The following is a 27,036-nucleotide window of genomic DNA, read 5'->3' as shown; positions in this document are numbered from 1 at the left end:
ATCATCAGATGCAGGTCCGAGAAAGTCTCTCTGTGCCTGTTCACTCAGCTCCTGCTCAGATTCAAATACGCAGCCCATCCCAAGGCCTGATGTATGCTGGGAGCAGTTCCATTAGGTCAAAGAGAGAGCAGTGCACGGGCAGGACACAACAGGCAGGAAGGGCTAAAGGTCATTAGTCAGTTGTTATCACCTGCAGTTTGCTGTCTCCTGCAGCCATCATCTTTGGATTTCAATTGTCTGGCATTTTTTTCAGAATCCGCTAACCTATGGAAACGGTATAGACCAAACTTTCTCAGCTTACCGAAAAAGCTTTTGAAGCAGATCCAGCAGCAGCTGGACAACTGAGGCTTTCGTGCTTCCCAGTGTGACACAAGGATGCTCGCACCGTGTGGGAGGAGGAAAGAGGAGCGCTCTCACCCTCGGCAAGGTAACAGCTTTGCTCACAAGTGTACAAGTTATGAATCAGAGAACCTGGGAGTCAGAATCCTCACGAATTAAGTGATGAATTGGTGAATTCACATGTTAGACTAGTCTGTAAAAAGGAGATTGAGCTTGTTTGACATGTTCGTTTGTTTTCTTTCCTAATAAGCTCATTAAATAAAAGTTTAATTTACAGAGTACGTTGTCTTGTAAATTCGAGAAATCCAAAAGGACTGTGACACTCCTCCCCTCAACCTGGTGTTCAAGAATGAAGAGAGTGAGGAGTTTGTCAGGTTTATAAATCTGCATTTGTCTGTAGGACCCAAGACAGCATGGTTAACTCTTGTTGCGTTGCGTGTCCTTCACACTAGATTCAAATAATGCTGACAGTTAACATGACTAATGTCACAGGATGAAGCCAGACTCAATACAAACATCTAATCACCCTAAAAAGACAGGATTTTTCTTACTACGTATTTACTAGATTTCTGTCTAGCGTAGCTCTGTGTAAGTGAAGTAATGAGTTCCTGTCCTCTCCCAAAGGAGGGTATTTAATAGCTCAGACCATTTCACTCTCAGGAAGTCATGCATAAGATACTCAAAGTTTCCATTTCAGCTTTATCTCTGACCATACACATATTACTTTTCTTTTTTCTGTGCTTGCACCTCTCATGCTTGTTAGATTTATGAACCCCTGTAGTCACTGCTACAACTGACTACAGGCAAGTTATGCATATTTAATTCTTAAATTTTTCCTCATAAATGAATCTCTACAGCTTCTGGCCATTTACACTGCTTTTGAGTTCCTTTCAATTATCGGTATCTTTATGGTAATAGGAACACAGCCTGATACAGTATTTCAGGTACTGTCATACCAGCACTCTTATTCTCTTGTCTCCTGAAACAATTCCTCCCACACATGCAACACAAAATTACACTGGTCTTTCCTACCACCCTAACATATTCACATGGTTTCTCATCATTAAAACTTTTTTTCAGAAGAGCCAAAATTCAGTGGGCTTCCTCCCAGGGAGATGAGTAGGAGCACAACAAAGGTATTACATTTGCTCTTTTGTCTAGCTATTTTTTGTCTAGCAGAGGAATGGAATGGAATGGAATGGAATGGACTATTGAGCGACTTCAAGTTTACTTTATTACAACAAAAATTACAAAGTACTATGTCGATCCCCCCTAAAGCCTGTCACTTCTACATTGCTCTTCAGATGCTATTCAGATTCTCTCTCAACACCTGTGTCATTGTATTTCACACAAGAGGAATTTATAGTTATTCATCTCTTTTATCAAACACCTCTATTTTTTCAGCACCAGTGAGAGACAGCAAGGCTTGGGAAAAAATACACCAACCACTTCAGAACTCCATCTTATATTCTGCATGTGTAAAACATAAGGTACATGGTAAGCACAGTCTCTGTATTCAATAGTAGCAGCTGCAGGATGATACTAGCAGCTGTGTTAAGACACAGCAGGCATTGCCATACTGCCGCTGCTCTTCCCCTTCCATATGACACAGATTCTGGACCTCTGCAGAACATTAAGGATTTCAGTCCAGAGGGAGAAAGCAGGGTGAGCATGAAGGGGTCTGTGAAGGAGGACAACACCAAATCAAACTGGCAAACTCATGACCATGCCTGCAAAAGTGATTTATGATAAGGAGAGAGGCCTCGCATAATCGCTGCACCCTCTGATACAACACTAATGCAAATTACCATCAGGTCCACAGGCTTGAAAACTCCTTCCTTTACAAACAGCAGGCTAAAGAGAGGTAAGATTGGCTACTGAACTTGCAGCTGATAAACAGCAAAATCCAACCCCATCAAACCACTAAATTCATGTCCACTTTAACTGCCATCCTACTGCAGCCAGCACCCATCCTGATACTTGCAGAAGTCAACTCAGAGGCAGAATACTGCCTTATGCTGTGCTACACCAAACTCTACAGCTCAAGCAGAAACTTTGTTTTCCATTGATGCTCAACAAATACTCAATATATTCTAGGTTGGCTTTTTTTAAAGGAACCAGACATTAATTGTTCTTGCTCAAGCAGGACCCTTTGCAGCAGAGAACTATGACCTATGCATGGTTTATTACCTTATTATACCAATGGCTGAAGAAAAGTAAGACTCTAGAAGTAATCTGCTTCTAGTAAATATTTCACTACTAGAATCATGTCAACATATTTCTCAGCTTGATTCTCCTTAACTTTACCTCAGCATCATGCTTTCACCTTTCCCTATGGCCTGAAGCTGATGGTGCATCATATTTAGCAACGTAAGTGTACTCCTCTTCCAGGATGTGAAAGGATCCTACTAATAGATTACAGCACCATTTAATCTGAGATGAACTTCAGTCATTCCTCTTATCTGTTCAGATAAGGAATCATCTGAATGTTTGTTCTGCACTTGTTGCTTTACGAGCTTCAGCTTCACAAATTAGAAAAACTTGCTCTTTTCTCAACTATTAGCAGAGAGGGAGAACAATTCTTAGTCTCTAAAATAATTTGGAGGAGACAGAGGGGTGGCATTTCACAGCTATGGATCAACTGTTCTCCACATGGGTATAGTCCAGGGTGGGGAAGGGCAGACATGGAAAAAGTCATCAGCCAATTCCAGGTCTCAGCAGCTACGGAGAAAGGTCAGAAGCAAGCATAGAGCAGACAAAATTTACTGCATTCTTCTGAGGATGCAAGCCGAGCCCTAGCCACTCTCTGTTCCAGACAGAGCATGCCCACAGCTCTAAACAGCAAGGACTACAGCACCTAGGCATCTCCTTCTCTGGGGAGTTTGAAGTGGGGAGTAGCTGGAGTTATAACTACCACTTCCCCCTCTTCTTTTCCTCTTTCCTTATGTCTTGAGCCTGTTAAAATTATATTTACAGTATTCGGCATGTTCAGATATCCCTAGGAAGAAGAGTCAACTGACTCCTCTAAAGTTCTACTCCCCCTGTCAGCATTCAAAACTGAAAGGGGATCACTGGAGCAGCTCACAGAACAGGCACCACCTAAAATTCCCAAGAGCTGGAGTTACAGGTTGCAACTTGTAAATCTATTTGCTGAGAAAATCAAGTACATTCATATTGATTAAAATGCTACAAAGGCGTCAAATCCAAAGGGCCAATCTGAAGTGCAGTTCTGGACACATCTGTGGGTCTAAGCAACATTGTAATTTCTTTTTATGTCTTTTAGGTGCCACTGCAAAGATATGACAAAATAGCTTTCATCTGTATCTCTGATTTGCAGCAAAACACCCTAGTTAAGACTGTTCTCAACAGAAGAAATGTTTTTTAATGAGAATTTAGAACACCACTTATTTCTCTCACTCCAGCTCAACTGTCATCAGCACCATTAGAAGAGTAATGCCAGGACTATACTCCTAAATATACCTTTAGATCCACAGCAAGCAGCAGATATTATTATTACAACAGCTGTTTCACTTCTGTATTCCACTAAGAATGCAGGACTCACTCTGCAGGCATTTTATTAGTGTGAGTTAAATTTACTTCAGTATTAGTAGCAACAAAACAGGCGATTATGTTGCATTTGGCAGTGGGCAAGAAAAAACAGTTTCCAATTTGGCCTCTGTCCTTTCTACAAAGGAGAGATCAGCATCCCATGGTGCTGGTGCAAAAAGATGCGCTATGGCTAATGCTGAAGAGCATGCTGGCAGACTGGCACAGGGCTGGTGTCCCACTGTGTTGAGAGTCATCAGCTCCCAGCTCCTGACTCCCACAGAGCTCTACACTGAACAGAAACTGAGAGTTGCTGCCTCATTTAAGAGGCAAGATATCCCCAATTAACTGGCTGGCAGGATCTTGCTTCTTTGAGAGACAGCACCTCTGGCTTCCACTGAGTACCTATCAGCATGCTTAACCTCTGCTTTAGCAAAGAAAAAGACAATTTGACATGCTATTCTTGACAAGCTGCTCACCTTGATTCACAGTGTCACTGGATAGATGTGATTAGTGTCCAGCTGGGTCAACACTGGATTTTGCTCTTGCCTCACTATAATGAAGATCTTAAAGATGGAGTTACATATTTTTAAAATGTTTTCACATTAGCTCTGCTAAGGCACTGTCAACATGAGAAAGAGCTTGTTGATACAGCTATGATCAGGAAACACCTTGACAAAGACATAGGATATGTATCTATGGGAGTCCTTTAGCTACTGCTACTGGCTCTGAAGTGTCTAATAATAAAAAAAAATCCACTCATCTTTTTTCCCCATTAATTATCCAAGCTATCAGCCACAATATAGAAAATGATCAATCAATATCAAAATCCAGTTGCAATTATACAGCTAGATATTTAGACTTCCCTGTATGTTTATCAAAGCATCACTCCTCATATTCTTTCATGTTTCTTATTAAATAATACCCTACCCTAAATTAAATGTTACTATATTAAATGTTATGATAGCATGCTATTCTAAGCATTTTAAGCTTAGAACTTCCAAAGTAAACAGAAAACAGCTCTAGCAACTGCTGTAAATTAAACTCAAAACTTGTGGTTATAAATATTATAGTCTCTTGTTTGTCAAAGTGTCCACAAAAAAGGTCTGTAATGTAGTTATACCAACAAAGCCTCTCAGTATAGAAACATCTCATATATGCAAAACAGGTAAATAATTACACTGTTTCTTTTTCCTTCAATGATCTTAAATTAGCATTAACACCATTTCCTTGGGTTTTGCCAACTCTAGGACTTTGGCTGGAAAAAATCCCTGTTCATTACAGGTTTCAAAAGGCAGAATTCCTACTATGGGTGGACGTATACCAGCAGAAGTAGTGCTTTGACCAGTACATCCTTCTGAATTCAAGCAGAGTTTGTAAATTCTACTAGCAAAACAATGTCTGCTGAAGTTACTTTGTGTTAAATCACACTAATACAGATTAACTGACTCTTTCTTTATGTAGGAGAGGCTGAACACTAAAATTGAAAGTACTTTTAGTTTTTGAATGAGACCAAAAAATACTTTGATGGAAAATACCTAAAACATTATCAAGGCAATAATCAGACCTCCTTTGTTTGGAAAATCTATTTGATGCTGAAACCCATTCCCTTCTGAAACAACACCCTTCACATTCAGACAAGTCAATCTTTAACTTAGATCAATACTGCTGACCAAGTTAAAAAAAAACAAATTAAAAAAGTCCAATCCCATACAGCAAAGCATATCCATCAGCTGCTTCACAGACATGCACACATCCCAAATCCTTGTGCTGTTTTTTTTAAGAACTTCTATAATTGCTTGTCTACAGGATAAAATCTCAGGTTTTATGAAAGAATGTATTATCCTCTTGACTATGAAAGAGCTTGAAACAAACCACTATTCAAAGCCACCTCAAAGGCTCAAATCCCAATGGAAGGCAAGTATGCAGAACCACAATATTTTGTTTAGAAAATAAGTGCTTAATGTTTCTGAGAAGTTATGACATTAAAAAAAAAACATACACACACACACACACAAAATATTCAAGGATTGCTTGCTGTCAAGTGACTGAAGTAGACACAAGAGAACATTCATTGCCAGAAATACAGAGGGAAAATCTTCTGTACCCTACAATCTATTTTGGTTAAAGAATTTTTTCGTTTTGTGTTACCTTGTGAATTTGACACTCGGACAAAAAGCCGCATCTGAAGCAAGAGCCTGAGACAAGCTTTGGCACCACTGCTCTCTTTCCAACCTGGTGAGAAGGTGCATGCTAGATGGACACTGCACAATACAGAAGGGCTTTCTGGTCCAGGTGCACCAACACACTGAGCAGTTACACGCTGCTTCCAGGATCCCAGCTAGTCTCTCCATATGGACAGTGTTTTCTGGATATAGCATCGCACTCTGAATGAGTCACAGTGAAAAGCATAATCATGCCCACAGAGCCCAATCTGCATCCAAGACCATCTGCAATATGAAATGCAGATACCCAGGACTATCAACTCACTGTCCTCCTTACCAAAATGGAGAAAATGGGACCAGCTATGCTCTCAGACTGTCTGTTGCCTTGTTGTGAGGAAGAAAGACAGTGGGAGTTGAGCTGAGTTCCCCACAAATACACAGTAAAAGGATTCTTGTAAATCTTTCTCACAGTATAAAACTTGCATCTTCTTGAAAAAAAATGCAGTAGCCTATAACAAACACCTTTAGGACTCAACATGTTTTCCTGAAGTGTAATATTGTCTGGATTTTTTCAGTGATGGCTTATTAAAGTTTAGAAAATTAGAAAAAATACCTGATTAACAACAAGTAAGCAATAAAGACTCATAACCATGTTTGCAATGTGTCATTCTGGAAGAAAGTACAAGGGAAAATACAGTCACAATCGCTTTGACACCACCATATTTTGCTGCAATACGCTTTTTCAGTGTCCCAGTTCCAAGAGCAAGGATTTGATGTGGATTAATAAATGTACTGAAAAACCTCTTTCCTCACTTGTTTTGTGGCTACAGAGTATAAAGAGACTGATCAGTCTCTGTAGGTCGTTTCCTGCATATCTTTATTTTCTTTCGGAATAAGATGACTTAAGTTCAGTTGAAAACCTACCATCTACCGTATTTACCTGGTGCAGCTGAAGTCTCTGAAACAACGTGTAAACTACTCAAATTTAAACAGAGGCACTGATTAACACTATCAAACAATAACTTAAATGAAAAGGGATAGCCTCAATAGTTCTGCACTGATGAGGGGATATAAATACCACAGAGTGCACGTTGCACCAGGCAGAGCATGCCACAACGAACCAGTAGACAAACTGCCTGCTAAATATCAGTAGTTTGGGCTAAACACAAGAGTCCACCAATTCTGTCCTTCCACCATTGCCTTTAAATAAACATTGTTGTTCAACATTTCCCTCCCTCTGTTGGGAGTCCAACCCGCTGTTGGGGTTCAACTGTATTTTCCTGAACTCAGACATAGGATTCTTCTGTTTTCATCAATGCGGGGGGCAGGGACAGAGCATGAAAGCAGGAAACAAAACTAAATGAGTTCCTCCAACTACAGCTTGCCCCTGAAGTGGATCCCCTGTGAATGCTGAAAACCACATCATGACCTAATACTGGCTGAGAAAGCAGCACTGCGACCCTCACCGCTCTGCAGGGCTTCGGGCTGTGCTGTACGGTGACCTCTTGAGTGAATGAGCAGTGAGGTGCCTGGAGCAGGAGCTAGATCAGACTGAGGGCCAACCGCATTTGGCTGGGCTATGTGTGGTGTCAGCAACACTAAGAGATAAACTGCTTTTTTTTTTTTTTTCCATTTTAAATGACACACACAGGTGACCTTCTAACAGCAGCAAGGGAGCCCCTCTGACACCAGCAACCACCTGATTTAAATATAATGCATTACCTGCCATCCCAGTTTTGAGTTTGGCCACAAATGAAATAAAAAAGCTACAGAGAAGATGGTTGCCCTGTCAGCTCCAGGCCTAGAACAGCTGCTGGATGTCTATTTTTTATGATGGCCACTCCCAGAACTTTGTATTGCTTGTGCATATGGAGTATTTCAAATCTGTGTCATGGCAATAGATTATTTTTCTCTTGCATGCTTGCAGATAAGATTAGCCTGTGCCACAGGAGCATGCACTGATCTGTGAACCAGCACATTACTACTGGCTTCTTCTAGTGGATCTCACTGGTCAGGCTGCTGCCATGAGGTGCTGTGTATTCCTCTTAAGTCTCGAGTTCTTGAGTCATGGGATTGCACAACAGGCTGACCCACAAAAGAGCCTCATCCAAAATGCAGAATCTATTAGGAACACCACAAGGGCCAACAGTACCTAAGGGTTTGAATTCTAAATGTTATGACATGCAAAATTTTTAGCAACATATGAATAATCAACATCTGCATTTTTGATTAAGCCTGTCAGTAACTTTTGATAACATCTACCTTATTATGTAACTTTATGCAGTTACTTCTTGCATTAGTTATGCATATTCATAACTTGTACAAAAGCTTTTGTAATATGGCAAGAAAACTATTAACTGCTAATAGTTAATGACAAGTAAGACAAGATGTGCTATAACTGTTAGCAGCAGAGTGCATTGTTACAAGATCTTACTTCCCAACAACCCAAAACCGTGTTTACATTTGAATGCCAATGAGATTACAGCTTTCATCTTCTGGCTCAGGGGAATCCCCAAAGACAGTTACATCCCTGTTCAGGAGAAAAGTAACACAACCATTGCAGAAGAAAAGGTAACCAACTCACAAGGAAACAAGCGAGAGTATATGCAGCATTATGAAATGCTGAAGGATGGCACCACTATGATGGTTTGCCCAGATTAAAATCATATCAGGGTCTGACCTATAGCAAAATATACTCATTTTACACTTCCACTGCCATGAAGAACAGCTTGGGGTCAGTACTCCAAGAAGTACGCATGGTTTAGCAGCCATAATTCAATTTCAGGGCCTGGCCTATTTGATTTCCACACATTTCTAATGTGATTAGAGTTACAAGACACTGCAAGACCAAGCCTGAAACTTCAACCTTCAAACTTCAATCTTCTAAGTACACCTGATTTTATTACCCCAGAAAGGCTACAAACACTGAATACACACCTTTTGCTTCTGACTAAAGCACACAGACCTAAATATGAACTACAGTTTTATATCCTATAGCATGTCAAACTTTATGACTTCAAATAATGTTATTTACAATTACTACAATAAAGAATACTGCAGAATGCTCTCACAACCAACAGATTAAAATGAGAGAAAAGTGGTAGAAAACTTAGTGCAGAAATTTCGGTGCCTGCACATTAAATTGGGACTAGCTCCAGCTCTGCAAAAAATAGTGCTACCTGCCTTACAAGAAACCGCTTTTGACTGACAGCCATTGCAGCTAGCTGAGAAACTGCACCAGTCAGAATTGACTGCAAGATAAAAAACACTGCTGTGGTGCCACTGCCTGGGAATACATTCTGGCAGGAATCCTGTCTCAAAAATTTTACTGGACTTTTCTTGGCTTAAATGACTTGCAACTCATCCCGCATCAGGTCATCTCCCAAGTCAACTGAGGGCAAAACCCCCATGAACCTCCCCATTCTGAACCTTCAGAGACTCCTTGTGTCACACCTTTAGCAAGGCTTACACTTTGGGATATTACAGGGAATACATTATGGCTTCAAAAACTTCTCCAAACCAGCAAGCAAACTGCCAAAAAGTGTTCCAAACACAAGTAACATGATTCCTGAAGAGTTCAGGACACATTTAAAAGCAGCCTTTGGGAAGGTGCCAATAAGAGTCCAGGATATCACCACCAGCACGTATGATTAAAAGGGAACATGTAAACTAAAAGCAAAGTCCCATCCAACATCATGGCATTTGGTTACTAAGCACAAAAGCTCCTCACAAAATTGCTCCAAGGACTTCATTCAGTCTTCCTGTTTAAACACAGTTCGGGGCCATCCAGCAGTCAAATCGAAACAGAGGAAGGCAGAAGACACGCTCCCCCTCTTGCCTCTGGCAGCAGCACAAAACAGATTGCTCAAGATCACTAACTGCTGTGTCTCCATTCCCTCCCTCCCTCCCCAATTTAAGAGACTTCCTGCCTTTAGTTAAAAATATTAGCATGAGCAGTGCTCTGAAGAAGCAGTGTTACTTACAGACCTGGGGAATTCATCTCCCCCAGTTCTGTCAATTAAGGAGCTCAGTATAAACTTTAAGAACTGCTGCTGTCTTTTAAGAAGCCGGTGCATTGTTAACAACTTCCTGGTAGTTTTATCCGGAATTTTAAAATTCTGAAAAGCTGCAGGGGTGGGGGGCGAGGAGGAGGAGAAGGGCTGGTAAATTGAAACTGATCCACTGAGAAGTTAAGATAAACTCCTAACCTTGCCATTTCACAGGTAGCCATTCTACTTAAAACACGTAAGATATACAAATCAGATACACAGCTCTTATGGTTGTGAAAGATGACTGCCTTTAAGTTTCAACTATTTTGTCTATGTTAACAGCATCAAGTATTCACCTGAGACACTGATCAGGATCCTTGACTTCCAACAGCTGGCTGATTCAGAATTGCTAACCTTGGGTACAGCATTCAGGACAGCAAGACCATTAACTTAAACCTCTCACATGGTATTTATTTTATTACAGATTTGTTTCTTCCACTGGGCTTATATTTTTGTAAGTATTTTCATTTTACTCTTTGCAAACACTTCTTTCAGCTTCCTTCCTTGTCTAGGGCAAGGCAGAGCCAGACAGTACCTGCAGAAAAGGAAGCTGAACTACTTTGTGATTATGCAGTGGATTTGCCATATCCTCAAACACTTTTAGACAGTTTAATCCATCTGAATTTATTGCAATTAACTTAAAACATGATTATTTGCTAACACACTTATTCAACTGCATACCCGAGGCTAGCCAAAATCTCTGCCCCACTCTCAGCTGGATCACCACTTCAGCACCCAGCCTCTCTCTAGCTCTGCCTGGCAACTGGCCCACTGCTACACCAACCCTCAGAGGTGCCCCAACTGCAAACCCATGTTTGTGCTAGGTGTGCTCCTCAGATCAGGAACCCTGTTGTGACCATGTCTCACATGAGGGACTCCAGTCTCAGGGGGCCAGACAAGGAGCAGCTGGGGCCACAGAGGTCCCTAGGAATGTAGATGCTGCTGCATCTCAGGGGCCTGGCACCTTTATTTAGAACAAACACATAAAGATAAGGGATATGTTTTATAAAAAAGGTCTTTCTTCCACAGATAGCACGATTGGAATATGTTCACAGGTGTGCTGCTGTCACAGGCAGAGAGAGGCTGGTTCAAAAAGCAAGCACAGAATATAAATAACGAATACCTTGCACAAGAAGGTAGAGAAGGTCAGGTCAGGCCCTAGAAAAAAGAAATCTCAAAACAATAGGAATGTTGTTCTGTGAACAGTATGGCATAAGTGTTTCTGGTAAAACAGGCGATTGCACTGTCCATGGAGAGCACTCATCTTTACCCCACCATGGCACTCTGACAAAAGTGATGTCTGCATGACACATTAATTTTGATTTGCCAGGAAGAGGAGAAATATAATTTTTCCTCCACTCTGGCAAATGTAAAAGACATTTAAAGATGCTTTTGTGATCTCTAAATCAACTTGGTGGTCTCTTACTATACTTTTAAGTACCAATGGGGAGATACTGGAAAGATGAAATTGGTGCCTACTTTGCAGATAAACAAAACATTTCTTAAAAGAGGACATTTTATTTCTCTCCATCTGACTAGAATGTGAAGACTGAAGTAATTTTGATCGAATAAGACCAGACAGTAAATGTGAAGATAATTGCTTCAAAATTGTTTATCTGAAGTCAAAAAAAGTAAACTATATCTTGCCTGTGTATAAAGTACTCAGTTTTTCTGTCGTTTTGAAGATGCACTGCCTGTGCTCATCATGATAAATGCAGCTTTTAAAAGGTATATATTTTCCATTTTTACAGTAAACATCTTTTTTCTATTTCAGTTTGAGGGAGTACTGAACGTTTCCTCAGCAGTAAGGGGAAGTTGTGCTTGCTGGTCATCACCACACAAGCACAAGGCTATTTGTTTATCCATGCACTGATACCTGATACTTCTGCACAGAGTAGTAGGCTGCTTACACCAGGCAGCCCCCCTTGGATGAAGGAGAATTAGTTTATAGACTACAAAAGTTACCATCTTCAGTAGGCAGACAGCCAATCAATGTTCATTTTTAACTTCTATTCCCTTCTTCAGCTGTTGTGTTACAGTAAATAGACTCATTCTAACATGAGGGATTTATTTTATTAGTGATAGACCTGACCTTCAGAGTCCAGATCTGCACTTCCCCAACACTTGGGGATTACAGACTTTGGATCAAGCATTCCCCGTAAGCCACCTATCCTCACCACAGTCACGCCAGATTCCTCATACACTGTATCAGTTACCAATGTGTGTACAGCAGTACTTTTATAGACCAAGCCACTCTCCACATATCACAGGAATTAAAGAGCAGCTTGCCTGGCTAACACAAAGTATATTGGGGACAGCATGTAAGAATACCCGCATTGGATGCCATTTCAAGATGATCCAGGACTTGTGTGTCAGATGAGGATGGAAAAAGTCACAGCAAATAACTTGCAGGCTTGAAAACTGTCCCCCTCCTATCCTTCCTATGCAAGTTCACAGAACAAATAGCTTAATTTAATTGTTCACTGGGCTCCTCAGATTAGCTTGGGATACCAGAAACGACATAGTGAGCATTTTTATAAAAAGACACCTCTTCCCCACGGAAATGTAATCACCAAGTTATTACTCAGTATCTTGACAGCAAGACAGAGGACAAGGCAGCAACACAGAGAACCTGTCTCTCCCTTTCATCTTTCTGGATAAGAGCAAAAGAGAAAAGAAACCAACCCAGAGCCAGAGCTGGTGTTACATGCCCTTAACAAACAATTAACATCATATTCTAACAATGCCCAGAAGTGACTGTGAAACACCTCTGAGCTCAGAAGAGCTTACTGCCTTCTCACGTGGCTGCAGGAAGCCTCCCACCCCATGAGAAATTCACCTTTGCTGCAGACTTGCAAGTATTCCATCAGGGTGGAGATGGTCCAAGAGAAATCAAGCATAGCTCAAGCCCAGCTATTCCATTTGTTTTCCTTCAGCTCATTTCCCCTCAAGGGGAACAGGGAAATCAAGATTTTAATGTTTAACCAGATGCAGGTGTACTGTTTGCTTCCGCTCCGATGCCAAAAGTCCTACTGTGTAAGAAGGATTTCAGAAGGTGAAGTCCTCACCACAAGAAAACAAAGACCAAAACCCAACCAAACAAAAAAATCTGTATTTCCCTTTCCTTCCTCTCCCACCCCTTCAGAAATGAAGATATTATAAACTCTAGAATAGGGTCTACATTTTCACCCTGTAAGCTTTAAAATATGATTTGAAAAGATAAAAATGTAAAAAAAAAATCATCAGAAGAAGAAACTTACATTCTTAAAACATGCTCTAGGTTTGTAAACTCCAGCAAGTACTCAGCACTTCAGTGACTTATGGTAAATCTTCAGAGCACCCAAGATACTTGCAAAGCAATCTTCTCAAACATCCTCTAAAGGTTTAGTGTTATCTTTTTACAGGTACACAAAAACTGAGAGTAAAGGCCTTGCCCAGAGTGTTAGAAGGAACAGTGTCAGACTTAGACGTTCCTCATCTCATGAGCAACAAAAATATATTAGTCACATTTGCAGCACTGTGTGATGACAGCATCCACTTCAAATGAAATCACATCATTTTCTGCCATCTACTTTATTAACCATAGAGCACCCAATACAGGTATCACTTCATGGTATGGCTATTCCTATCCCCATTCTAAATTTAAAAACTATATAAAATAAACAAATAAATAGTGTTGCTACAGTTATCAACAGGAAGCTACATACATTTTCAGTTTCCTTTACGATAAGTCTGTTGTATATATTTGGAGTAACGTACTTCCCAACCTCTGGGGGCCTATTACTTCTATATCACATGAGAGAAAGCTCTTAAGGAAGATTGCTAAAATATTATACAGATTCTGCTATAGATAGTAATGTCAGACCAGCATTTCAGTTTTAGGGTTTCTTTACATTTTCTGCAGTACCACACAGCCTCTACTTAGCACACAAAAGCTCCAACTTCTTTAAGCCTGTGATCCTGAAGAACACAACTGCGCTCTTCCCAGCCTTGCAGGAGATGGTTTTCATTTCCTTTCTTAGAAATCACCATATTCACACAAACACCAAAGACACACATCTACTGCCACTTATTCAGAGTAGGTAGAAAAACATCCTAATATTCTATGCAAGGAGAGCTGATTTGATCTACATATCCCAATTTGCTGCTTTTCTGTCATCTGGAAAAAAACACACCAACAAGTTTGGGAAGTCACACTGTTGACGCCATTTCAAACACTGCAAGTGAGGCTGGTTATTAGAAATTTCCTAAACCTCTAAGGAAATGAGTGTTTTGCAGGTAATTATACACGTATATACAAGAATATCTCATAAGCCACCGACTTACAACAGAATATGTACTGGAGGGAGAAGATGCAGAAGAGCAGCATATGAAAAGTATGTGTAGAATTACAAAGGAAGATGAATTTCTGTGCTACATCACATCTCTCCCCAAAAGTCTATTTATCAGAGAAAACGTAGCCATCTCCCAGCTGCCACATGAGAATAGACAAGCGCAAATGGTTAGCAGCCATTCCTGATGCCATCCTGTTATTCTGGCATGGACACAGTATCAAAGGCAGATAAACTAACTTGCTGACACAGACACATTTCCTACAGCAAGCCAGAGATCTTCTAAATGACTTTTTAAAGGCATTTAAAAATCAGTATTTGTAAGAGTGAACAGTACTTCCATAAACAAACAGTTTAGTGGGTTGTATGTTTTTGTTGACATATGCCAGTATAAGCACAAGGTTTCTGTTTAGAAAACAGGACTGGGATCAACAAGCTAACTTTTGTTGTGCAAGACTTTCAAAGGGAAGGAAAGACAGGGGAAAACAAGCCCAGCGGCCACAAATTACTCCCAGTTTTTGGCTCCAATTAGATTTCAATTTCCAAAGGATCTGCGTAGGCTGAAAATACAAAGCAGGGACTTAAACCACAATTATGTGAAATATTCAGCTGCACAAGACACTCAATGATAACTCACTTCTCTGTACCTTCCTGGGATGTCCTGGAGTTGCTGCTTTGACAGAGTATCTTAGAAATCCTGACAGCAGCGTATGTGCAAAAGAGAAAGAGGCAAAATAAAAAAAAACCCACATTTCCTATTATCCTGTGACTATTAGGACATATTTAGATCCTTGCTTATAAGACTGCATAAAACTGGAGGACAAACTGGATAGGTATAATGCTGGGAGCGTTATGGTAATTTGGGAGTAAGAAGAATAATTATAAAAACTAACAGGAAGGACAGGAAAAAAGTACAAGCTATGAGGAACTGGATAGTCAGCAACTTATCAGCTGAAAACATTAAAAGAAACATTTTTGACAGATATGGATGACACTGGGAACTGACAAAAAAAACCCCCAAACCAAAATAAAACCCTCTCTACTCTGCTTTCTGCAGATAAACAAAACCAACGACTTCTCCTTCTGGCTGCAATTTGCAACTAGGAAGAAAATTCCCCTCAGCAACAGGCATATCCTAACCAAGGAAGAAAACAAATCCCTAATGTTTTTCACAGGAGCCTCTACAATTTGACCTTGCCAGCTTACACACAATCTTTCCCCTCACCAATCTATTCCAGAGGCACAATTTTAAGAGAACTTTGCACACAAAAATGGAATGCATTCTGAATTAATCATGTTAAATAAACTCACATTTTGAAAAAAAAAAAGTTTTCCCATTTTCATTCTCTCACACCTGTTCAAAGCAAGCCCTGCCTTTCACAGGAGAAATGTCACCACTCTGGCATCTTCATACAGGACAGAAACAGATTTTGCTAGAGCGGGGCTGTGCAATTGCAAAGAAACCTGGTTTTAAGCTAAGAGCAACTGCATAACCCAGGCTTCATTTTCCACAGTTGCCGCCCATCCCAAGTGATGCAGGCATGCTGGTACAGATCTCCACAGTATTGACTAAAGTGGGAATCTCAGATTCAGCACTACAGAGAAACTAACTAGGAAAGTCTAAAAAAAATAAAATTAAATGAAATCAAATCCAGTCCCTTCAATGTTTCCTGGCTTAGAAGGTTTATGAATTTACACAAACCCTCAGCAATTTTAAGCTTTGATTCTGTATTAACGCATCTGTTCTCCACTGTGATATGGTGAGAAGAGCTTTTCCTGCCAGAGAGCAGTGCAAACAGTGCATTTCTCTCAGTAAGAGCTGCGGGAGTTAAAAGGTGCAAGTGAAGAGGAAGCGAAAGAGCTGGCAACCTTTAGGTTGCACCACATGCAAAATAACTGCAGCATTACAAATCTGAGACTCTAGCAAAATGAACCGTACCCTTCCAGGAACAAAATTATGTGTAATAACGAAGTCTGTCCAAAGAACACAATATAACATGAAAAACTAAGTGTCTAAGCAGTAGCCACTTTAAAAAAATCAATAAATACAAAACCCCAAACATAACAAAACACTCAAATTTACAAAATAAGGAGGAATTTGTATAAGTACCACTCGGAAGGCAAAGCAGCTAATCACAGCCACCAGAACAGTTGCGGACTTTGTCTAAAAGCGGAGCTGAGAAGCTAACAATTAAGGATACAGCTCTTAGGACAGCAATCCCTGCTTTTACAGAAAAGTTACAGCAAATTAGCCATTGCAATAATGGTTTGTTTGTCCCCACAGCAGTGTATTTATTAGTCAAAAACACAGTACACAAATACGCTGTGTACTTACACACCTGCCCATCAATACAGTAATACTTGAATACCTTCCAGTATGTGGATGACTCCTACTACAATCCTCTGTGGCCACTGAAGTATCACCTCCAGCTTTACAAATGGAAACCTGAAGTCAGTGCCCCAAAAGATTTTTGGGCAAACTGATTCCCATCACCAAACACAGCATGAAACAAGCTGGACAACGCAGCCCGCAACGGCACCAGACCACACCAAGCACAAAGGCAAACAAGTGACCAAGCCCTGCCTTCCTCAGACCCACACAAGCACTCCAACCTTTCCTTCCAGAGCTAGAGGCAAAATATTTGTTCACCCAAATAACAATGGCAAGTAGCAGAGCTAGCAACACACAACACCAATGATTAAAAAAAAAAGATAAACCAGAAAATACTGGTGAACAAAAATCAAATCATCTGAACAGCGTTTGCACTGGACAAGATGTATGTAATCTGACATCCTGCATTACATCAAAATCTAAAGAGCTAACAACTGCAATAACAACTGGGACATTTTTTATTTTCACTAGCTTGAAATTACAGCTACAGGCCATTCATTTAATGTTTACGAGAACAAATATTTTAACTGTCTGAACTGCTCTGCAGACACATAGTCAAAAAACTGACAGGTACCCAAAGATAAAAACAGGAAGGGGAAAATCAGTAAACATGCTTCACTATTTATTATACTAGCAACTCTGTAGAAAAACTAGAACTATGGATTGCATACATAAAAAGCATTTTATATTAATTTATTCCAAAAATTTCCACTTAAGAAATAAACAAAATCTTGCATTAAGCACTTTTTCTAACTAGAATTTTCTTCAACATTACAACATCCCTCTCATTAACCTATTCAGTGCAAGAATTTAATTTCTGAGTCATGTCACTGTCATGTTCTATCCACAAAGTAACAGGGCTGATCATTTTTCTCCTCTTTCTTATAATGGCAGCACTACCAAAGCAAGAGCTTTTCCTCCTCCTTCTCTCCTTTTTGGTGTCTCTTCTTGAAGCTTTATCAGCTTTGATTCATTTTAGAGCCTTAGAAAAGCACGAAGCTTGACTGCAAAGCAGTAATCTGGAGAAGTCAGAGGTGACAAACTGAATATGTAATATCAGGGTGTGTTGAGCGACAGTGTAAACGCTCTCAGTGAGGTGCAATGTTTTTAGCACACCATGTTTGAACCTTAGAAGATTAAGGAGGCTAAGTCAATATTTATCTTAAATTCCCTTCTTAAATACCCTCATATACACACATAACAAAGCAAAGAAGGGCCACTCGCATTAACAGAGGCGGGGGAAATTAATACCACGGAATTTTGTCAAAGGGTTTTTGAATAGTTTGTGCAAAAATTCTTAATAAAAAGTACAGAATTCATTCTGCACAGCTCCTCAACTCCAACTTCCACCGCAGGTTTTGAGACCCTGGTTGTGGAAGCGGCTGACAAGCCTCTGAGCGCCCTGGGCTTCCTTCTGCAGGCATCACCACAGGCCTCAGCAATCTCCTCGCTACGGATGGGCCCCGCGACGGGGTCTGGTCGTGTTTCATCACAGCGACGTTTGGAAGCACATACAGCATTTCTATTATTAAAACAATCAAGAATTAAGCTGTCTCCTCTCCCAGCAAGCAGCCGTTCGGGACTCTATAACTGCATCGTCCTACGTCCCAGCAGACCTTTATTTTCAAAGTCATTGTGCCTTCACGTTTTCCTTCATCCTTCCTTCTCACAGGATCTCTGAACCTTCTTACAGCCAAGAGCAGCTCAGAGGCAGATGGACTTCGTTATTTTTATATGTACAAGGAAGTGCCACGACAAGCCGGTAAGGAAAACTTCGTTCTGCGCTCCCGTTTTATTTCTCGCACTTTCCAACAGCAGCCTGTGATTCACCCCATTCCTCTCCAACCAGCTCGGAGTCGGAAAAGCAACACAACGCCTGAAAAATGACTCACGAAGTTGTGAGGACGAAGCGTCCGAAGGCCCCCGCCCGGCCCGGCCCGGCGGGCGGCGACGCTGCGCGCTGCGGCCGCCCCAAGCCGCCACCCGCGGCCGTTACAGCGGCTCCTCCCGCCAACCGCCGCCCCTCGCCAGGCAGCGACGCCCCGGGGGCCCGTCCCGCAGCCGCCTGCCCCTGCCCAGGCCCCGGGGAAGTGAGGCAGCGGCGGGGCGGCCCCGCGGCGGATCCCCGGAGCCCCTCCGGCCCCAGCCCGGCCGGGGTAACACCGCGCCGCTGCTGAACTTCCTCCAAGTTTTGTGCGTTCCCCCCCTCCCGCCGCCGTGCCGAGCCCCGCCACGCCTCAGGGCGGCCCCGTGGGGGGGGAAGGCAGGCGAGGCGCCAGCACCCGCGGGCGACAGTTCCGCCTCTTTCCCGACGCCGTCCCGCGGTGAATCGCGCCCGCTCCCCGTCGTCTTACCTGAGGCGCTGAGGGCGGCCGGCAGCCGTCCCGCCTGTCCCTCGCTGCCCGGCCGCCCAGCAGCACCGCGGGCTGCCACTTGCCCGGCGGCCAGCAGCCCCGCACCGCCCGCCCCAGCCCCGCCAGCATCGTCCTGGACCTCCTCCGCCTCCTCCGGCGGGGACCGGGCCGCCTCCGGGCGCGCTGGGCTCGGGGCGGGCGGCGCTGGCTGCCACGCCGGGCGTGGGCGAGCCCAAGCGGAGGGCGTCTCCTCCGGCGGCCGGGGGGGTTTGGTGCGGTTTTCCTCTTCTTCCCGCCAGCCGCCGAGGAGGGGCTGGGCTGGGCTGGGCTGGGCCGGGCAGCTCCCTCCGTCCCGGCGGACGGGCCGCTCCCGGGGCAGGCGCGGCTGCAGCCCGGCTGGGAGCCGTGACCGCGGCGACGAGGAGGGGGCGGCTCCGCCGGGCCCGGGCCCAGCTGGACACAACCCCGCTCTGTGCAGAGGTGCTGTCCCCCTCTTCTGCATCTTTCTGGCAACTGAAAAGGGATCTCAGTAACTATATGTATAAATGAGATTAAGGTAATTAAAAATTTCTGTCTTACCGGAACACCCGCCTTTTCTAGAGCTGAGTAGTGCCTTTTCTGAGGAACAGGACTAGTGCTACCCCCCGTGTGTCAGTGGAATAAAAACATTCCGGTACCACAGAAACAAACAGCAAAGCACAAAACCCCCCCATTCTGGGACTTTGTTATTTTACAAGAAAGTTCTGTTTACAGCAATAGAGCAATTAACAAAGCTTAACCCTTTTCTAGTCAGTCAGTTGTTTGACACCACCTTATCCCACAGAATCTCCATGCCCACAAACACAGGTTTTCCTGTTCAGTACAAACCACTGAAGCACATCAGACCCGTGACACCAGGGAAACACACAGGAAAGCGTTGTACTCCCGTGCTTTCTCTGCCCTCTACGATGTTCCTCCAAAGCAATGCTGCACAAAACAAAAACAACTTTACTTCATGATGACAAAAGGATCTTAGAAACTGGACTGTTGCACACCTGAAAGAGTGTTACTATCATGGAAAAACAACTCCCCAACTGATGGCATGCTTGATGGCTCTGGGGGACTAAATAAGAGCCCACTTGTGTCCATCTTCCGAGCTCTGGAAAGGAAACATTAGGCAGCTAAGATCACGGAGCCATTCATTCCCCTTTCAGGATCACTGCAATCTGTTAAAGTGAGTATGGTCCCAGGGAACAGCAGCAGAAGAGAAGCTGCACTGTTAACAAGCAGTGATTTCCAAGGGCAATAATATCTGATACAATCACAATATTTATCACAGCAAAAATTCCCAAATTTTATTGGAGTAATTTTCCTTTAGCCAAAGTAAGAACTAATTTCTGGACTTAGACACCTTATGAAGTAAATTATATTAAGATGCACAAAGTTGCCAAAGGTGAAATAAAGAATTAGAGAGTTAAGTATATTAATTCAAGATGGAATATTTATGATTTCATCAGCAGAGGTATCAGCAATAGCATGGCCAGCAGGGACAGGGAAGGGATCTTACCCCTGTACTCGGCACTGGTGAGGCCGCACCTCGATTCCTGTGTTCAGTTTTGTGCCCCTCACTACAAAAAGGACATTGAATTACTCGAGCGTGTCCAGAGAAGGGCAACAAAGCTGGTGAAGGGTCTGGAGCACATGTCGTACGAGGAGCGGCTGAGGGAACTGGGGTTGTTTAGTCTGGAGAAGAGGAGGCTGAGGGGAGACCTCATCGCCCTCTACAACTACCTGAAAGGAGGTTGCAGAGAGCTGGGGATGAGTCTCTTTAACCAAGTAATGAGTGATAAGACAAGAGGTAGTGGCCTCAAGTTGTGCCAGGGAAGGTTTAGACTGGATATTAGGAAGTATTTCTTTACAGAATGGGTTGTTAGGTGTTGGAATGGGCTGCCCAGGGCAGTGGTGGAGTCCCCATCCCTGGAGGTATTTAAGAGTCAGGTTGACATAGCGCTGAGGGATATGGTGTAGTTGGGAACTGTCAGGGCTAGGTTAATGGTTGGACTAGATGATCTTCAAGGTCTTTTCCAACGTGGATGATTCTGTGATTCTGTGAGGTAACTAGGTCATGGTAACTGGCTTTTTTTTTATACTTCTACCACATAGTAATGGTTTTATCAAAATTATTTTCTTTGCGGAGGAAAGATCAATGTTAGGACTAGAAAAGAGATCATTTAGTCTTGGTCATTGTTCAGTGCTACACTTAATTTCTATACTTTGTTTTAAAAGGGCAATAAGGAGCAAAGAAGCACTGCTGCCTACAGCAACTTGTGGATGTTAGCTTCTGCAGGGGACTGGGAATCAAGACTCACGTTTTTATCTACAGGCCAGAAGAAACAAGAGAACATTTTACCAGTTGGGCCTTGAGTGACTGACAAGTTTAAAAAGATGACTGACTCATTAAAAAACCTCCCTTACATTTGCCTTTCACACCTTTCCAATTGTCTCATGAGGCAACTCCTGCTTTGTTGGCTATGCAAAATGGTTTGTGTCTTACAATTTCCACTGTAAGTACTCACTGTTCACTGTAACTTAGTTTTTTTCAAATCATACCTCAAAATGCATCTATAACATACTTCTAAACTATCATCATATATAATTAACACTTGATAAAGAAAAGTCTACATAAAACTGTCATTGTATTTATCTGTTCATATCCATTGAATACAGTAAATAAAAAAAAGAATCCTGTGAAACATGACTACGGTCACAGATACCATTAAAACAGCTGTAAAATGGAGTGAATGGCAACATTTCCTGAGTGCAATCACTAAAACAAGGTCTGGGCCTGAAAGCTGTTCAAGGGGACAGCTTTTAGGATGACTTGCTAGTTTCATAACTTTTGCCTTTTTTTTGTTTTGTTTTTTTTTTTTTTTTTTTTTACCCCTGTGCCTACAATGTAGTTGGTAACAAAGAGTTAGATTATGTTAACTTGAAACTAGCTTTGAATGAGTTTTACTTCTGTGAGATGCAAATTAATCTCTTCCTTCTGGTAGCTATGTGTTCTGCCAATGAGAAATGGCACTTCAAGGAAAGTTATTTATGCATGCACAGCATCAGGGTTCTTGTCTTCATATTACACATACATGACCGGCCTCAGTTCCAGTAAGAAAATGGTTAGGAAAACAAGCAGATTATTACAGACTTGAGACTTACGTTTCAAGTCATATTCTCAGGGACATTTTTTAAAGACGAAACTACTTACTAAAATAAAACCAGACGGAATTCTAGGGGAGTGTGAAACTGAGGGGGAGTAAGAGGGACCCTGGCCACAGTGTTGCCAAAGTGGCAAAGGGTCCGTCTCATAAATCTCAGGGCATTCATTTCAAATTTTTGCTGAGGTAAAAAAAACCAAAAAACCCCATTAAGGTAGGACAGAAGGACACAGATGATCCTCTGAATTAAAAACTTTTTCCCTGGGAAAAACATCAAGTGCTGGAAGAGCACCCTAACTCCAGACACGTCTCACCAATTGGACTGTCAGAGGCACAAAACTGCAACAGCAGAAATCTCTATCCTCACCACAGGGAGGAACATGACTGAAGGTGCCATGCATCATATTTCAAATACGTTCAGAAGGGGAAGGCACACAGCCTAATTACAGGGTATCATCTTCAGTAGCCAGCTACAGGAGTTCAATGACAAAATGAATCAGGACCCCTATTTTATAGGATGATGTTCCCATCACTTAAAGAAACAAATATACTTAGGTGTAACTAGAGTCATGATTACAGGGAAGCCAGAGCCCTTTTGCCCATCCTCTGTCTTGTTTCCTTTATCACAGTTCTTTCAAGAATAGGTACCTTTCTAGAGTTGGAGGGTAAGGGAAAGAGAGCAGAAAAAAAACTTATGACAAAACTCAAAAGTCCCCATCTATACAACAACACCAAACCCACAGCAGATAGCTTGAAGTTCTCCCCCTAAGGCAGTTCTATGCTGTCCTCCTTAAGTAAGCAGGATTTCCTCCTTCCACTTCCAGCATCCCCCTGGAACAAAACTTTCCAATGTATCTTACTTGAAAACCAACAACTATAGGTTTTTCTTTTAACTATTGCGTACTACAGTTCAAAATAGAAACTATAATGGAATGGAATAAGATTACATGATAAATCTTCCAAAAAACATGTCTCTACTGAGAGATTTCTCTCACACCTGGTGATGAGAAGCTTCCGGGCAATGCCATTAGTAACAGCCTGAATTTTCCCAAGCCACAAGGATGTAAGCCAAACTCCTATGTTTTCATGAATAGGGGAGCATATAAAGTTCTTTTGCTCCTTCTGGACACGGTAACAGCACCACAGCCATTCAATGTAAAGACAAACTTCTTCACCAGGGAAAACTATGTTCCCTCCCAGTGCACAGAGAACAAAAATCTCTTCAAAGTATAGAACAACAGCTCATCACAAAATGTTAGCTCTACCAGTACTAATACACTAATCCTCCTGCTCTAGTAACGGAAGAGTGAGATGAGACCTATCACTGCCTTGCATAGAACATAGCAAAAACCCTGTATTTTTTATAGTGGTGGATCATGCCCATAAGATTTTGTAAATAAACTGCTGGAAGGTGTGATACCACATGGGAAAAGACCTGGACTCAAATTACAGAAATAAATTATTACTCAAGGAATGAGAAGTGCTCAGGCTAGGCAGAGGATTGTAAGTTACACTCTTATTACAGAGCTGCCAGGCTGTCTAAATTGCACTGGAGCATTAAGTCAGTAGAGTGGAGACCTGAGTCGTGATTATAGGGAGATCGTGTCATCCACAGTCATTTTTTCCTCCCTCTTCTGAGACTTTTTACTGTGTCTCCTTTTTGCTTAAACTTTCTTGTATGCTTTTCTCTTGCTTGTAAGTTTATTTTTGATGCATTGTAAGCATAAATTATTACAAAAATAATTATCACATTTAGGACCTTAACACAGAATGACACATAAGATCACTCAATAGGCACAAAAGTCTCAGAAAACTAACACAGCTAAGCAGTAAGCTATTATTCAGGTTGGGATTGCACACACAAACATGGCTTGCACTGGGCAGGAAATCAGTGCACAGAATATGGTTCAGAGCCTATCTCCCCAAAAGGTTCACATGAAGAAAGAACTGGCCCAAAAGGGACAGGCTGCAGCTTGACATTTAAATTGACCCCAGTGTGGTAACACAGGGCAACTCACTAGGAATTCACTTAGAACAGCATCTATGGAAAAGCCTGTTGTTTGAGTACATTAATTAATATTAGAAGTCACAAATTTAATGTTTTTTGTTCTAGTTATGGAAGCAGCGTATCAGTTTTTACTTTCATATCCTCAGTGCAATTTTAGCAGCCCCTTAGGCCTTTGTGCAGCAGGTACCAACACCAGTGCAGCTCTTCAGTGAAGAGCCTTCTTTACAACCCCAGGAGAGTGCAGGGTCCCAAAGAGAAGAGTCCTGCTAGTTTCTAGGTCCCTATCACATCTTTTCTGAGGGAGAAAATTAAATTTATATTCCACATCCCTCACGGTGCTGAGCACTCAACACCTTGCAGAAACAGCCAGCTGAAACAACAGGAATGGTTTGTATAGGATGATGTGAATGCCATAGGCATATTTTGAATCTTTGCCAAGAATTTATTCGGCTGCCCAGTTGTGAATACCCGTCTCTCAGGACAAGCAGTCGCACGACTGTTGCCGCACTCAGAGAGGCGGCGGGAGCATCTGGGGACAGGGCAGAGATTCCCCTTTTGGCACCACTGTGCAGGGAAATCAGCCTAAGCTACCACTGGAGCCACAGCTCCAGGGAGAAATACACAACCAATGCACTGCAAAAATATGGGCAGAGAACTCCTGTTTAGGGTTTCCTAATTCTGGAGCCATTCCAGGCTCAGCTCCTGCTCAAGGCTGGACAATCTGTCATCAGAGAGCAGTAGCATGATGGAAAAGTTCAGCTGTTCCCTCTTCCCTTGATACATTCCCTGCCTTGGGCAGAGCTTTCGCCACTTTCAGGCTCTGGCTCCTTTTGCACCAGTCTGCCACAGAGAGAGAGTTCCAGTCTTTAGCTTGGCACCTGCAGTGTTAAAAAAAGCTTAGAGACTCTGTATTTACTTAAGTGGTTTTCCTCACTCAGGCAGTCTTAATGACCTACACTACACCTCTGAATGACTCATGGCTTAAAAATGTGAGAACATGTAAATTTAATGTTATCAGTTTGGGATAGGAAGCAACGACTGTTCAGAACACAGCACAGCGCAACCCTTGTGGTCAGGGGTCCTTAGTGAAACCTCTGCATAAGTACTCATTGCTAGTAACTGAGAGTTAGTAATAGCTATGCACAGCTCGACACACTTCACTCAAATACACAGAAGAGACCGTGGAATCAAGGTGAAAGAGTAGAACTGAAATAAAGAAATACTTTACAGTCCAAAAACTGCAAACAGCAATAACAAATGACTCCTCAAACAAGCATAAACATTGGTTGTACCAGAGGAAACCAGGCACACCTAGATACACAGGTTGTTTTTGTTTGGTTTTGTTGTCATTTTACATTAGTCATTACAAGTGAACACCAGAGATGAGCACAAACTCTATGAGTCACAACCATATCCATTCTAAAAATTGTGACATCCCGTTTTATGCAAATATTCAGGGACCTGAGCATCCACTCCAACCCCACTCCCTTCCCAGGAAATTATACTCCATTCACCTGTTCTGCAGAGCACATTTGTGCAAGGGTTTTGTGCTAATATTCTTTGTTCAGGTAACAGTTTTCCCTCCCTTTGAGGTGATATCATGTTCTCTGTCCTGTTATTGTTTTAGGATAAAGAAGAAAGGCTGCCAGTAGCATGACAACTTGTTGGAGAGAAGCCTGGCTTCTAAGCCATTTTACATTTGATTCATGTAAAATTCACAAGTTAAAGCTGAAGGACATTGCTAGAAGTCTGAACTCTTGCTTCCATAAGTCCTGCAATTCTGGATAGACCTTTTCCGCAACATACACAGTTTCTACAAGATTTCGGTTACTTCCAGTTGTTTTTTGAGGCAAGTCCTAAACTCTGAAGTAAGGAGCTGAACGATTCTTCCTGCTACCTTAGAAAACTGTCACTGAGGAGGGAAGATAGTTCACAGGTTTTGTTTTGTTTTTTAAACTTCTCCAGAAAACTATACAACAGAACTTACTTTATACAACACGCACTTATTTAAAGACCCAGTTATTGCTGTTAACAAAGTTCACTGTAACAAGAAATTGGGTTGCAAAAGAGTAGAAAAGGGAAAAGGCTGGTCATAGCCACCTTTATAAACTAGTTCATGCAACACCATTGGCGATACCTTGCATAGTACCAGGCACCCCATGTCAAGTATCATCCTAGCAGGTAGTGTGGGAAGACAGATGAACACCATCGAAATTTAAACATACTGAAAAACTGAAAGCCTTAGAAAGCAAATTAAGGAGAGGACATCAGTGTATTAAAGTTAGAAGGGTATAAAGCAGTTTGCTATCTCCTGTTCTCCCCAGCACAGAAAGCTACAGTCTTCAGCAACTTTCAGAAAGAATTAAAAATTATGCTTTTCTTCATAGGTGATTAGACTGCAAAATTTTTCATTAGAAGAAATTATTCAATCTAAGGTCAACAATACTGAGTTATTCTGATTAGCAAAAATGCTGACAGGGTTTCACATGTCAAGCTGATCTCTAAATATGTAAGGTAGAGACGCAACTCAGGGTAGGACAGCCTGCACGTTAGGGATTTCTCACATTTCACTCTGGACCACCCGATACCAGTCACTCTTAAAGGAAACAGGATGCAGGAGCAGCTGGATGGGCAATGCCGCTGAGGATGTAGCTGCAGTTT

General features: G+C 42.1%; 1 protein-coding gene across 2 annotated transcripts in view; it reads right to left on the bottom strand.

Moving 5' to 3' along the window:
- MCUB (mitochondrial calcium uniporter dominant negative subunit beta) overlaps window positions 1-19,540 on the bottom strand; it is a 52,579-nt gene extending 33,039 nt beyond the window's left edge. Inside the window, exon 1 of one of the 2 annotated variants that reach the window (XM_074866909.1) lies at window positions 19,177-19,540. In XM_074866909.1, coding sequence (XP_074723010.1) covers window positions 19,177-19,305 — 129 coding nt within the window. In that variant the 5' untranslated portion in view covers window positions 19,306-19,540. Of the gene's footprint in view, window positions 1-18,438; window positions 18,845-19,176 lie in introns of those variants that run through there. The other variant, XM_074866910.1, reaches the window with a different exon arrangement.
- Window positions 19,541-27,036: the final 7,496 nt, after the last annotated feature.

Source organism: Strix uralensis, chromosome 4, assembly GCF_047716275.1.
Source record: "Strix uralensis isolate ZFMK-TIS-50842 chromosome 4, bStrUra1, whole genome shotgun sequence".
Classification (NCBI taxonomy): Eukaryota; Metazoa; Chordata; class Aves; order Strigiformes; family Strigidae; genus Strix; species Strix uralensis.
This window is presented reverse-complemented; position numbering and strand designations above follow the sequence as displayed.